General features: G+C 32.9%; 1 protein-coding gene across 1 annotated transcript in view; it reads left to right on the top strand.

Annotated features, from left to right (window-relative positions):
• The window catches only part of LOC115447139 (trissin receptor), a 105269-nt gene that overhangs the window by 67110 nt on the left and 24417 nt on the right, over positions 1-13742 (top strand). Inside the window, 4 exon segments of the mRNA XM_037442049.1 lie at positions 2423-2442; positions 2444-2568; positions 4905-5064; positions 6652-6849. Of these exon segments, the coding sequence (XP_037297946.1) occupies positions 2423-2442; positions 2444-2568; positions 4905-5064; positions 6652-6849 (503 nt within the window).

Raw genomic sequence — 13742 nt, 5'->3', positions numbered from 1 at the left:
TAGTTTAAGTATGTTCCATCACTGTCAATGGCTGTTACTTCGTTATATGTTATTTAAATTCTAGATGTTGTTAATCATGTTTTTTTAGTATTAGTATCTTTAAGTTGTATTGTCACTTAGATACCTAGTGCCATAATATATATAAACTGTAGTCATGTTGTGTCCATCTGTTATAGGAGATGCAATTGTAATAGTGTATATGTATATGTGAAGCTATATGTGTTTTTATATTGTAATCTCTGTAGATGGTCCTGAATAAATAAAAATAAAAAAAAAAAAAACAAAAAAAAAAATATTGGACTTCCAAGTTACGTGATTTTATATCAATGCTTATCTTTTGAGGATCAGTTTGTTATAAAGCTAAACACATAAATTTAACGGAAACTAGAAATTTCCTAACGTTAGAGAGCATTTAAATTCAACATTTGAGACACAGCGATGGTTTTATTGGAGTAGGTGTTTAATATACTAATCCTTAAGGGTGAGTACAAGGAATGTATAGGCGGTTATGAAGCACGTTTCTAATTAAAGAAACTATTGAACCTTTTTATAGAAATATTTCAATTTAACTTAACGCGTACAGTCGATTTGAATTTTTGAATCGTTCAGGTACTTATTTGGTTCACTGTACGTTGAATCTACATACATTAATAGGAAATTATATACTGAGTATTTGCGTCCCTTTTGAAAATGGTTACCACACCAGACAAACACAGCAGTTTAAACACTTCTATAATTGCAAACTTTTGTAAAGAGTTCATTAACAAAACTCCGCCCCAAGCAAGGTAATAAGCACTTAATGAGGACCGCGAATGTGTTAAGCGTCTAAAGGATAGCTTAGTGACGAAAAGTTTATAAACCCTTTTATCCTCCGGAGTTTTTAAGCCGTGTACGGTTGTTCTGAACAAAGCCTGGCTATAAAATATTTTTAGTGGCATGTTCGACATTTTCAGATGTTGTATGTACTTATGTCAATATCTCTACTGCGTTCGGTGACATTGACAGATAAAAAAAAATGCCTAATTTTAAAAGAATGAACATGCTTGCCATGTGTCTAATTTTTGTGTCTTTCAATATATTATAGAATTTAACGAATTTCTATCAAATACCTAGGTGAAAAGGTGCAAAATACATTTGACGGAAAATAGATTAATCGATAATAATAGATTATTCGATATTCCGGTTCAGTGGCGAGTTTTTGGCGACACTCAAGTATCATAGACGATTTGAACATCGTAAGTGATATAAGTTGAGTTATGTTATAAAATGTTACGTAAACCATAGTTTATGAAATGAGAACGCTAATTTGAATCGGACAATGGAATCCATTTTGTTGTGAATTAGTTCTACACACATGTTTGAGTCATTGCATGTAACATCTATTATTGCTAGAAATCCAATTTATTGTTTGAGGCTAAATTATGTTTTCAACCAGCAACGATGTTCATTGGTCCGAAATAAACTAGATTAAAAAGTTGTATCTCAATATTTTATGATTTGGAGAAAATGTATAACAATTGCGAAAGTTAAAAAATACAGAGGTTTATTTGTAATCTATGTTCTATGTTCTAATATTGTACCCCGATCCATTTAAATAACAAAATACATCAAGCGGTCACATACTCAATCTTGATCCTACATTAAGAAACAAGGGTTAAGGTTTCACATGATTATCAACAACTATGTGGAACTTCGATTCTCATACCTGAATCAAATATTCGAAGATTTCGTAAACTATTTCTGAGGGCGTGTATCGAACCTTCCGTGTCTCATTTCACAATTGCCAAATCGCCCGATACACCAAGGAGGAATTAATCCATGATATGTTTATAATTTATCTAATTAAAATTACCACTGTAGGTCAAATAACACGTTACAATGCATATTTTGGTATTTATACTTAATGGGCGAGAAAATTGTCTGTTTTATATTTATATAAAATGCTACCATGTTATTTTGTAGTGACTACCTAAACGTAAAGGAAAATGATGCTTACTAATATAACGACAGACGCAGCGCAATAGTACCATAATTTAGTTAGGCATTGATTCTCTAATGTCTAATATTTATGGTACTCATAAACCTGTGCAAGTATTACAAATATATATTTAAAAGCACATTTATTCTGATTAAATAAGAATTTTTACTCAAAACACATATATTCAGACAAAAATGGGTATAATTTCATAAATCATACCTATCAAATGATAAGTTTTAAAACGATTTGGGAACAATATAATAGGTAAAAAGCTTTTAGCATTATAATTTATATTCTGTTGGCGGAAAACTAGACATCACGTACCATCTCGATGATAATAGTATTTGTTTTGTAATCAAACTCTTTTGTTTATCGATGAAGCCGGCGTAAGATTATGTTTTATAGAAAAGGTTCCCGTATAATAACAATTTTATTATTTTCCAGGCAACTTACTCGTGATACTTTGTGGTTACTTTATCGAGACGATTGCGTTCTATCACCAACTTCTTTTTGGCGAATCTTGCTGTGGCTGACTTGTGTGTGGGAGTGTTCTGCGTCTTCCAAAACTTATCCATATATCTAGTGCCGAGGTAAGTGCGTTTAGACAAATAATAAACCGTCTTCTCGGTGAATTTGCTACAAATTAACATACACTCATGAGTGCGCCTTAAGACTGAGTTGTTATTAACGCTTAAAGTTACGTAATGCACTAAAGATTAAACAGAAATCTGTGTTTACAATATAATCGTATGTTAATGCGTTGTCTGTACTAATTGTTATGTAATGTTATTTATCTAATTAAAGAAGTCAAACAAGTCAAACTTAAAAACTTAAACTTAAACCAAAAATTGCTACCATTTTTTTTGCTTTCACGTAGTTGCCGAAACACTAAAACACTCGTGGGTTCTATGCAACGTAACTTTGCAAAGTAATTAAATATTTCATATAATAATAATAACAGGCAGGTAAGTACAATAATCACACAAATTTTACACCGATTGCTGTATCTCGGCGAATTACTGAGAACTACATCGCCTTTAATTCGGAAAAGTAAAAACATGAAATATTGTCTACTTGAAATCGTAGTAGGAGATGTCTGGCAAAGAAGGACAGTACGTCCATGCGTGCCTAGGTGTCGTAGAAGGCGACTAATCTTGTTATCACGAGTGGTTGCGCCGTGCAATCGTGCACGGTCGAGCAAATCGAAATTTTGTATGAAACCGTACTGTGTAAACCGTCAGTATCGCCTCACAATAGCATCGTCGCGCGCTTTAGAAATAATAAACAACCCCTACCCACTGAGGTTAGTGGTTTTTCTAATATTGTAAACACTTTCAAAACAGAAAGAGAAGCAAACGCAAAATCCATTCTCTGTTAAGACCTTGATTCGATAACGCACATTTTATTCCGAGTGTTCCATAATAGTTGAAGTTCCGAGGATACTGTCGGAATTGAACGACAACGTATTTGGAAAAGTCAAGCAATCTATTGACGTTATAATATTTAAAATTATATAATGTCGGGGTTATTGCATATTTTAGCCCTTGGTACACATTGGTATAATTACCGTCCTCATAATAATCAACAGGCAGCCGTACGTCTACTAATCTAATGGCCAACCATTAATCCAAGTAACCTAGCACCTACGTCTTCCCTCTTAAATGCCTAACGATCTCCGTAATGGTCTAAGTAATTTATCTAGCAAAGATTGCAGCTTTGAATTTAGCAAACTATTTTCGAATCACGGTGCAAGGTTCGTGTGAAAACCTGCTGTAGTGGATCTTCTAATAAAACACGTTCTCGGAATTGCTAGTACAGAGAAAATTTTCTGGCGTATGTTGGAAGATACGATGTCTCTCTGTCGAAATTTTATTTGAATTACACTAAACATTCCATTAAGTTCCGTGAAGCGGGTTTACCGAGCCATGATAGAAAAGAATGGGTACTTTACGTGACTAGTGGACATATTTACTACTATTTAACTACGTTCGGCTACTAGGAATATTTTTTTAGACGTACAAAAATGTAAACAAACCGAGAACAGCGTTTGTTTAATGAAGCCAAAATTAACGCTCTGTTTACTTTAAAGTACCGGTGTAATCCCTGCTTTAGTAAAAAAATATATGAATTTAGTAATAATTGCGGTATCTCATATATTATTTTTCGTTGGATTAAAGATTATTTAACGAATTTAAACTGTGTTATGATAGCCCTTAAAAATTAGTAAGTAGTTAAATATTACTGCTTTCTTATAATACCTTAGAATATTAAGGTAACCCGGATATTTTATGCGCCTCAAAAACACCTCTCCGAGTATCATATTTACTAAATTATAATGAATTATATCTTATACATTATTTTATAGCTATTGCATTATCAGATACACCTACTACATCCGTTTGGGTGATTACATTACTTTTAAATATTTACAATCATAGAAAGTTAGAATTCATCGGGACTATAAAATATCGCCTTGAATTACCATAACACATTGCAGCCGAATTTTCAGAAATAAATTTCCACCTGTCTTTAATCTCGTTTGTAAACAGAATTGTAAATTTAAACGTGAATAAATGAATAGATTAAAAAATAAATTCTCCGGTACGCCGTTGGATTTTGTCAGCTGTTTGTTCTTTTAATATTTTTTTATTGTACAAAATATGCCGTCATTTTATGAAATTAATGGTGTCTATGAATAATTTTACTGAATTATTAAGACTTACATTAACACTGATTTCTAGCTCTTGTAGGTCACGATTGCTTTTAGTGATTACTTTTTTATTCATTAGTTGTGTAGTTCCGTAATACTTTTTGCTTTCTTTGCCAACATAGTGTCTCCGCTTGGTTGCACGATGCAGCACGCCTTGTGTTATAATTAATCATTGGATTTAAAATAAAATTAAACTATGCGCTTGTTTTGTTTCAGCTGGGTGTTCGGTAACTTTCTATGCAAAATGTACCAGTTCATACATTCTTTGAGCTACACGGCGTCTATTTTCATCCTGGTTGTGATTTGCACCGAGAGATACTTCGCCATAATTCATCCGATTACTTGCAAACAAATTCTCACCTCGACGAGACTAAGGGTAAAGTCCGCTATTAAAATATTTTGTAACTAGAAATAGTTTTATATCCAAGCTTAATAACAGTGCTAAAATAAACACCTTTGTTACGAAACGACTTTTTACAAGACTGTAGTTTTGATCTGGTCATAATTCGCAACATAAAATAGGTTCGTGGTAATAAAACGGTCTAATAAACGCGTTGGGGCGAGAAACGAAGCTTAAATGGATGAACGTGGATAGAAGTGTGGAACATCTTATAATCCACTCGGATCACGATATGATATACAACGTGAACACGTACCCAAGAAAGGAGTACTAAGGATTTAGCATCCGATTTAGGCACGATAATAATGTCGTGCCAAATTCGTATTCGGAAATACGTGTCTATAAAGGTACCTGAGCATTTTTAGAAACTCAGGATCACTGAATAAAAAAAGTCGCTTAAAAGGGTCTAGACACAATAATCGGGTAAAAAGTACCAGAGATTGAGTGTATTCAACGACTTAAGTAAAAGGGAAACCTACTTTTGTAGTGACAATATTTCTACATTTGGCGCCACTTGTTGACAGTTTATTAGAATAACGCGTTTTCATATTTGCTTTGTAACTTTAATCTAACAGCATTCGATTTTAAGTCTGATATTACTGCAAAATACGTATAAAAGTAATTTGTCGTACACTATATATTCACAGTTAGGTTCATTATCTATTCACGAAATATTACATTGCACGAGAATATTTACTTTTGTTAAACATATCGCTTCAAATGCGGCTTTCAAATAGACTGACTGTAATAATGTTGAAATTATTAATTCATCTATTTCGTGACAACATAAAGTAACGTTTGAAATGTCAAGAACTATCATAATAAACTACGCTAGTACAATAATCATAATTAAAGTTATTCGATTTGTATTTTATATTTATGGGGATTCTAATAAAGTTAAATGTGAATGTGAAAACTAAGTGTTGGTGCAATAATTGTTTATGTTATGTAGGATTTTGTGTTTTAATTTTTATCTTTGTTCCAACAATAAACTTCTTTCTTTCTTTATTATAAAAGGAAAAGCGTTATTCTTTAGCTAATCCGTACTTTGAAAAAACATAAATGGTCTAGTAATTTAAGAAATATTATATAATGTTAATTTTCTAGGTTGTGAGTGATTAAAACTGACAAGTGTAATCTTCGAAAGTATTCTAAATATTGACGTGTTTACTTTTCAACAGAAATAAAACTACGTTTAAATAAATGAACGTTTTCTTTGGGTAAATTCTTCAATACAAGTAGTTTTCGTCTAGGCCCCATGAGAACTTTCCATCCCTCATACGTAAATGAAATAAACAGATAAAGTTGTCACTGAAAAGGATTTACTTTGGCTGTATCTGTTTAAACCCAGCCGCGTGTGCATCAATAATTTACTATTTAAAATAAATTGAATGCAATTTGCAACACGTTTTTTACAATTTACCCCATTCACTATCGCATTCCCTCATTGAAATGAGAACATTATTGAAATACAGAGATCTTATGTTATGGCCATTAAAGAATTTACTGATTAAAATGACATAGACTTAAAATGTCATACAATAACCTGACAAATGTTTTCAGTTGGTAATATTGGGCGTGTGGGTGACGAGTGCGGCATACAGCGCCCCAAAGTTCATATGGGTGGAGACTATCACCAACAATCTGGGTGATGGAAATACAGAGACAATATGTATAGCGCATCGAAAGAAATTCAACTCGGAACTGTTCGACATGGTGAACTTCGGGCTTCTGTACGTGGCGCCTCTATCAATCATGACGGTGAGTACGGTAACTATTCATATTTTGTTCGCGCTTCTGAGCTTAAGACCTCTGTCTTATCACGGACGAGTGAGCGATAACTTATCGAATATTTTCTAACGGTCTTGAAACTAACTGTAAATTTCCTATAACGGACAGAAATACATATTCGTAACTGAGTGTTAAATGTTCATGTTGTCAAGAGAAGCTAGAGCTGCAATAAGGGTAAAAAAAAATAGTGTGACACTCACTAGACGTTCAGACACATTTTGAACGAAAGCTGTTAGGATTTTTAATAGAACTAATGAACAAGTGCCATTAGACACGTCGACTCTGGTTCTTATAATAAACAAGTTTAAAAAGGTAAATATCCTACACACTTGTTACTCTTACTTTGTCGACTCGTTTCCCGTTAGTCGTTGTCAGTGTGACAAGTCCTTTAGAATATCTTTCCTGGTTTTTGTCAAATTTTAAACCCGTTCTTAAGCTGTGTTAGAAATTTTAAGATCAGCTTAAAAAGTTTCTGCACTAGAATAGCTAGTAACAACTATGACATTATCGATGAAAATAGGACCTGAAATACTATTGCGACTAATACGACAGTATAATAAAATTAGGCATATATCCAGAGGTCAGTAGTAAAGTAAATTATGTAACTACTTACTAAATTAAAACGAAGCATCATTAAATATATTTTTTTTTAAATGTAATACGTAATTTTATTATATTCCTTTATTTTGAAAGTTACATATTGAAATATTCATATTATATAATTTAAAAATATAACCCATATAATTATTATTAAAACCAACGCTACTACTGCCATATTTTATAATAAGCAGAACCGCTTGTTCAACTAATATATTTATCATTACTAAACAGGCATCGAAATTATATTTTATCCTCTTTATAAAGTAATAAATTAGCAGAAAGTTTAAATTGTTTTGTACAATATCGGAAGAAATAGGCCCTTCACGACCATTATGTAATTAAAAATATTTTCAAAGAGTTAGTCGTCGGTATTTCGTATAACCTATTTTGTTTATAATACTTTTCATAAGGAAATTATTTGGAGAAATTGTAAAATGTTACCTTATATTATATTCAAAGAAGTCGAGCATGTTAAGAAATTCAATTTAAACAAAATATTGAAGGTAAACTTTATACCCTTTTTCGTTTTGAAGAATTCAATCTCTTTATACAAAAACAAATCTTAATGTTGTATATTATAGCAAACCTAAAAGGGTGAAGAGGAACTTCTTGTAAGTTTGACACGGTCACTTTTATAATATTCTAACTTACCATTTTAAGGACTGAGCAAATTACCTTTTCAAGTAACAACTATATTCCAAGTATTTTATAAGTTTCATTACAATCTCGTTTAATTAGAACTCATTCGTTATATGAGTTCCTAGTCAAGATTCATGATTGAGAGCAATTAAAGAGCTAAACAGTGCAATGCAATAATACCTAGTCTTGCCATAAATATTGTAATAAAGAAAAAAGAAAATTGTTAACTGCAAATAACATTTATTACTTTTACAGTGTGTCAGTTTAATACATAAATATAAAACAATTAAAAATATAAAAAGCTTATTCGAAGTGGTCTCCATTGGCTGCAATACAGTCCTTTAAACGATGAGGCCAGTTATCAATAGAAGCACGCACTCTTTCCATGGGAAAATTCTTCACTGCCAATCGTATAGATTGTTTTAGGGACTCCAAATTATCATGGCGTTTAGAGCAAGCTGTACTCTCTAAAACTGACCACAAATCATAATCCAGCGGATTAAGATCGGGACTAGACGACGGCCAGTCTTCAGCTCTGATGAAGTCCGAAACGTTCGATTCCAACCAAGACTGCGTGGACCGAGCTTTATGACCCGGCGCCGAGTCTTGCTGGAAGGACCATACTTGGTTATTGAACATGGTGATGTTAAGGGGCTTAACTACCTTCTCAAGAATGGTATCTTGATACACTTGTGCCGATGTTTTGATACCTTTTTCACAAAAATATGGCTCAGTCACTCCTTCATAGCTAACACCCCACCAAACCATCACTGAAGTCGGATAATGTCCACGTTGCACTCTGTCGACTAATTGGGAAGCTTCCTTAGAGCTTTGAGCATAAATACGGTCATTTTGTTTGTTAAAATGTTGCTCAATTGTAAAAATTTTCTCATCCGTAAACAAAATTTTTCTGTGACCTCCCTTTGCGTACCGCTTCAGTAGTTGTTTCGATTTTACCACCCTATTCTTCTTTAAATTATCAGTTAAGAAATGGCCAGTGCGTCTCTTATAGGCTGCAAGTCCTAAGTCATCTTTTAAAATACGCGACATGGTTCTAGGTGCTATCTTCATTTCCCGAGATAAAATCTTTTGCTTTCGGACAGGATTTCTTCGAATTCTTTCCCTTACTGCTTTGACCACCTTTTTCGTACGAACACTACGTGGACGGCCAGATCTTTTCTGTCACAAACAGAGGAGGTCTCATTGTACCTATTAATAGCCCGGTACACAAACATTTTACTAATACCAAGTGTATGGAGAGTTTTAAAAATTGCATTTGGCTCCATACCTACTTTGTGTAATGCTATCACAGCGATTCGGTTCTCTTTATCACCCCACACCATTTTAATATCGCAAAATATTTTACAATGTATTGGCGCCAAAATGAGAAAACACAATGAACAATCGTATAAAAATGACAGATTCGAAATTCAAATGTAATATTTTTTTATAATTAAGTGTAACAGTATTTATGGCCAGACTAAGTACATATAAGCCGCTTGGTTTTCTCTAATTTTCCTCCGCTCTATGTTTCTGACAGATTTTCTCAGCCGCGGGTGTCTGACTGATGAAGCGCGAGCGAGATTAGGCACATCTGTACAAAATGTAAACTAAAAGTATGCCTATCTAAAAAAAGACGCCATTTGCGTACTACACTGACGACGTAAATATCATTGGGAACACCACGCCGCGCTTTAACATTCAACCTGCTTTCATTTTATAAACACTTGCCATGTTTAATAATATTTATGAAATGCCTACCTCGGGTATAAATAATGTTTTTGGCACAGACAATTTGAATTGTTATGGCGGCTGTCAACAGTTTCTTGTCGCTTATAAGCATTTAAATGCTCAGTGAAAAAAGATCAAATAATGTATATTGCCAATCGCAGCATTGGATTAAACGCAAGAATTCCATCGCGCTTAATTTCTCGTTTAAAATATTTTTTTTTAGTAAATAAAGTATGAAGTCTAGTTCTGTTTTGCAATAGGTACGATTAAATGGTGCAGTTATAAAAACAACAGAAAAATCAACGGTTCAGAAACTCATTATTAAAGCTTGGAAGCATCACATTTTCTAAAAAAGATTTTAAAATATATTTTACATGTAACTAATACAGAAACTGCTTAAATTATGGAACATTTAATAGATGTAATATTAGAAAAACGATTTATCTCTGTGCATTAACTAAATAAATGTTGTTTGACATTAAATTCCACCTTCTAAAAATCGTTACAAACTAACATTTGACACTATAATTCAATACAGGTGACTTTCTAGAAGTTAAACAAGCGCCTTACCATCGTAAAGCACAATCTTTAATCAGCAAATTGTACAAAATTTACCTTGCCAGTACGGGGCGGCGTTATCTAATGTTCAAATGAGGTTTAATAATAATAATAATATCAGCCCTGTATTATATACTTGCCTACTGCCGAGCACGGGCCTCCTCTACTACTTAGAGGGTTTAGGCCTTAGTCCACCACGCGGGCCTAGTGCGGATTGGTAGACTTCACACACCTTCGAAATTCCTATAGAGGAACTTCTCAGATGTGCAGTTTTCCTCACGATGTTTTCCTTCACCGTTAAAGCGAACGATAAATTGACAAAGAATACACACATGATTTTTTAGAAAAGTCAGAGGTGTGTGCCCTAGGGATTTGAACTTGCGGACATTCGTATCGGCAGACCATTTCATAGCCAACTAGGCTATCGTCGCTTTTTAATGAGGTTTTAAATGAGGTTTACTGATTTATATTACTTGATAAATATTAATTTTCATCTACGAACCAATTTGAGCCATTCTAATATATCTAAATCAAAGAAATAAAAGCGCCAGTTTTTTTGTTGCTTAAATTCTTTGTCGGTAACACAAACAATTTCAGTCACGATAAAATGTGGGATTTGTATGAACAAATTTTCAAAATTCCCAAATCTACTACATCAAAAATAGATTTTCTATACTGGGTTTATTTCACGAATAGTTGTGCAATACATATTATATCAGTCTAGAATATTAACCTAAACTAAGATCTTATTTGTTACAAGAACCAACTTTACTTGTTTTGTAAGGCCGCCGGGCGACAGATGGAGAGATGATGTTCAGACGCGAACATTTAAGACACGGACATCTGTTTTTTCCCATAGAATTCAGAGTAGCTACGGCAAATTAGTAGTCGAGGTTATCTATTCATGTGGTAAAAGCGCGTGACCGGCGTGCCAGTTAGATACGCAGCGAGGGCGTGGACTATAGGTGCCAATTGTATTTCGCCTTTGCATTGAATGTTATCGACATTAAAGCGGTCGAACTGCCTTTATAATTATGTATTGTTTTGATGTCAGGTTCCCTTTGAAATCGAGACGACTTTGATATCGAATTCACGGCCTGAAAACTTTGTAAGTAAGTTTTCATAACAAGTATATATTTCAATAATATTTCTACCAAGTGCCAATTTTATATGCTCTGGATGAGAACGTAGTTTAAAAACACTTAACAAATTTTAATTAATGTAATACAGGGTTCGCTCATATTGTTTTTATATAAAAACATTATTCTGTCCCAGTGTTTACATTTATTACTTACAACTATAACACTATTGTTTCTACACGTCAAGTATCTCATAATCGGTCTCAAGTGTGTTTATTCCTTTTATTACTATCGCTTCATGTTACTAAAGTTCTGGTTCAAAACTGATATGAAATATAGTGTGAGTAGCTGCGTTGAATTGTTAATTCTACATAGATATCCAATAATTATGAAGACTTACACGTCCGCATTATGGTTATGACATATTATTAATGATCTCATGCAGTCGGGGACTCAAATACACTTTACGCTACATGTAATTACACGTTTTATAATCAATATTAATCAGAGCTGTATACAGGGTAATTTTGACATTGCGTTACTAAATTAAACCACATAGTATATAACTTACTTGAGTGTTAGATATAAAATAAAAAAGTGTAAGTTTCGAACAAAATAAATATTCATAAAAGTAATTTTAATTTTACGCGCCCTAATGCCACTACTAATATTCTAAGAGAATTCGTTGCAGCGGCAACATTACTCTTTCAGTCAAGAATACACTCACCCACACGCTATAAACAAAAATAATCAGAAACCTAAAACCAGGATTTTAAACTGACCTTAATTTTTTTTCACTAACATTACTCCTGCGTGCGTGGCTATTTTTTGTGCCGGAAAACTTTTCACGCGACAAAAGCTGGTTATGTGTAAAAATACTATACGGGAAACATATTACTTTTATATCTCAGAGCATACTTATTTATTCCTTATTATATAATAAAGTAATATTTACTAACGCATATCATAATACAAACTGATTATCTATATTTTTATTGTACACGGACTCAACTACCAAGTAATTTGAGGTGCCTGTAGTGTATGGATATTTATTATTATTTCCGTCTGTCGTCTCGAACTATACACAACGCAAAACCGCGGGTAGATAGAACATTGTCTTGTTGAGTGGCGCGGAGTGAAGACGTTGTGCGTAGCAAACGAGCCGATAAATTATAATATAATACGATATAATAGAGGCCATTACATGTGGCGACGAGGAAAATTGTAAGTTTACTTGAAGTTACAAAAAAAAAATTATTACTTTTACACGGGAATTATAGTCCAGTAAAATAGAACTGTGTGATTACTTAAAGGTTTAATTTTCATACTAGTGATATTAACAATAACAAAACCTAAGTATATCCTATTGATTCAATCATACTTTACAGTGAAGAAGTAAATATGGGCGTAGATATAAACAACAATGAATAGATAACAGTTTTAACAATACTTTAATGATTTATTTTGTTTTGTTTTTCCCACTTTGTACAGGTAAATATAAATTAGTATGTGTGCAAATAATATTGCGTGAATGTGAAATAAGCATAGAAATGAAATAGGTACAATGTCATACTTTTATCTTATATTATTAGAGGAATTCCTTATTCTTAAAAGTAAATGTACATTATACTTGCACGTGCAATAAATGCCGTAGCCTACAGTCGCATACATTTATCAATTAAATTAAGTTTTACTTTGACTTTTATAACCTAAATTAATATGGTTAGTAAAATTATGTTTTTATTAAACTGAATTCTAGATTAAAATAAGTTTCAAGTCACCTGATATTAGTTATTGTTAAATAAATTCTTTATCAACATCATAATTGGTATTCAACTAGGGACAAAGGAAGTAAAAAAAAAAAAAAAAAAAAAGTGAGAATCAAGAGTTATTACAAGATGATTCATAGGTCCGGCAATTCAGTTTTGAAATTAAATTGCATTGGATTGTAGCATTAAATTGCGTGGATATGAGCATTAAATTGCGTTAGATGTGAGCATTTAATTGCGTTGGATGTGAGCATTAAATTGCGTTGGATATGAGCATTAGATTGTATTAGATGTGAGCATTAAATTGCGTTGGATATGAGCATTAAATTGCGTTGGCTGTGTGCATTTAATTGCGTTGGATATGAGCATTAAATTGCGTTGGATGTGTGCATTAAATTGCGAGACAATTATGGAATATTGGCATTCGATTGCGAGTAGTGTTTAGGATATTTGCATTAAATTGCAAAAATTATCATTCTTATTAGTT

The sequence above is a fragment of the Manduca sexta genome, chromosome 23 (assembly GCF_014839805.1).
Source record: "Manduca sexta isolate Smith_Timp_Sample1 chromosome 23, JHU_Msex_v1.0, whole genome shotgun sequence".
NCBI lineage: Eukaryota > Metazoa > Arthropoda > Insecta > Lepidoptera > Sphingidae > Manduca > Manduca sexta.
Note: the sequence above shows the minus strand (reverse complement) of the source record. Positions and strands in the feature narration are given on the sequence as shown.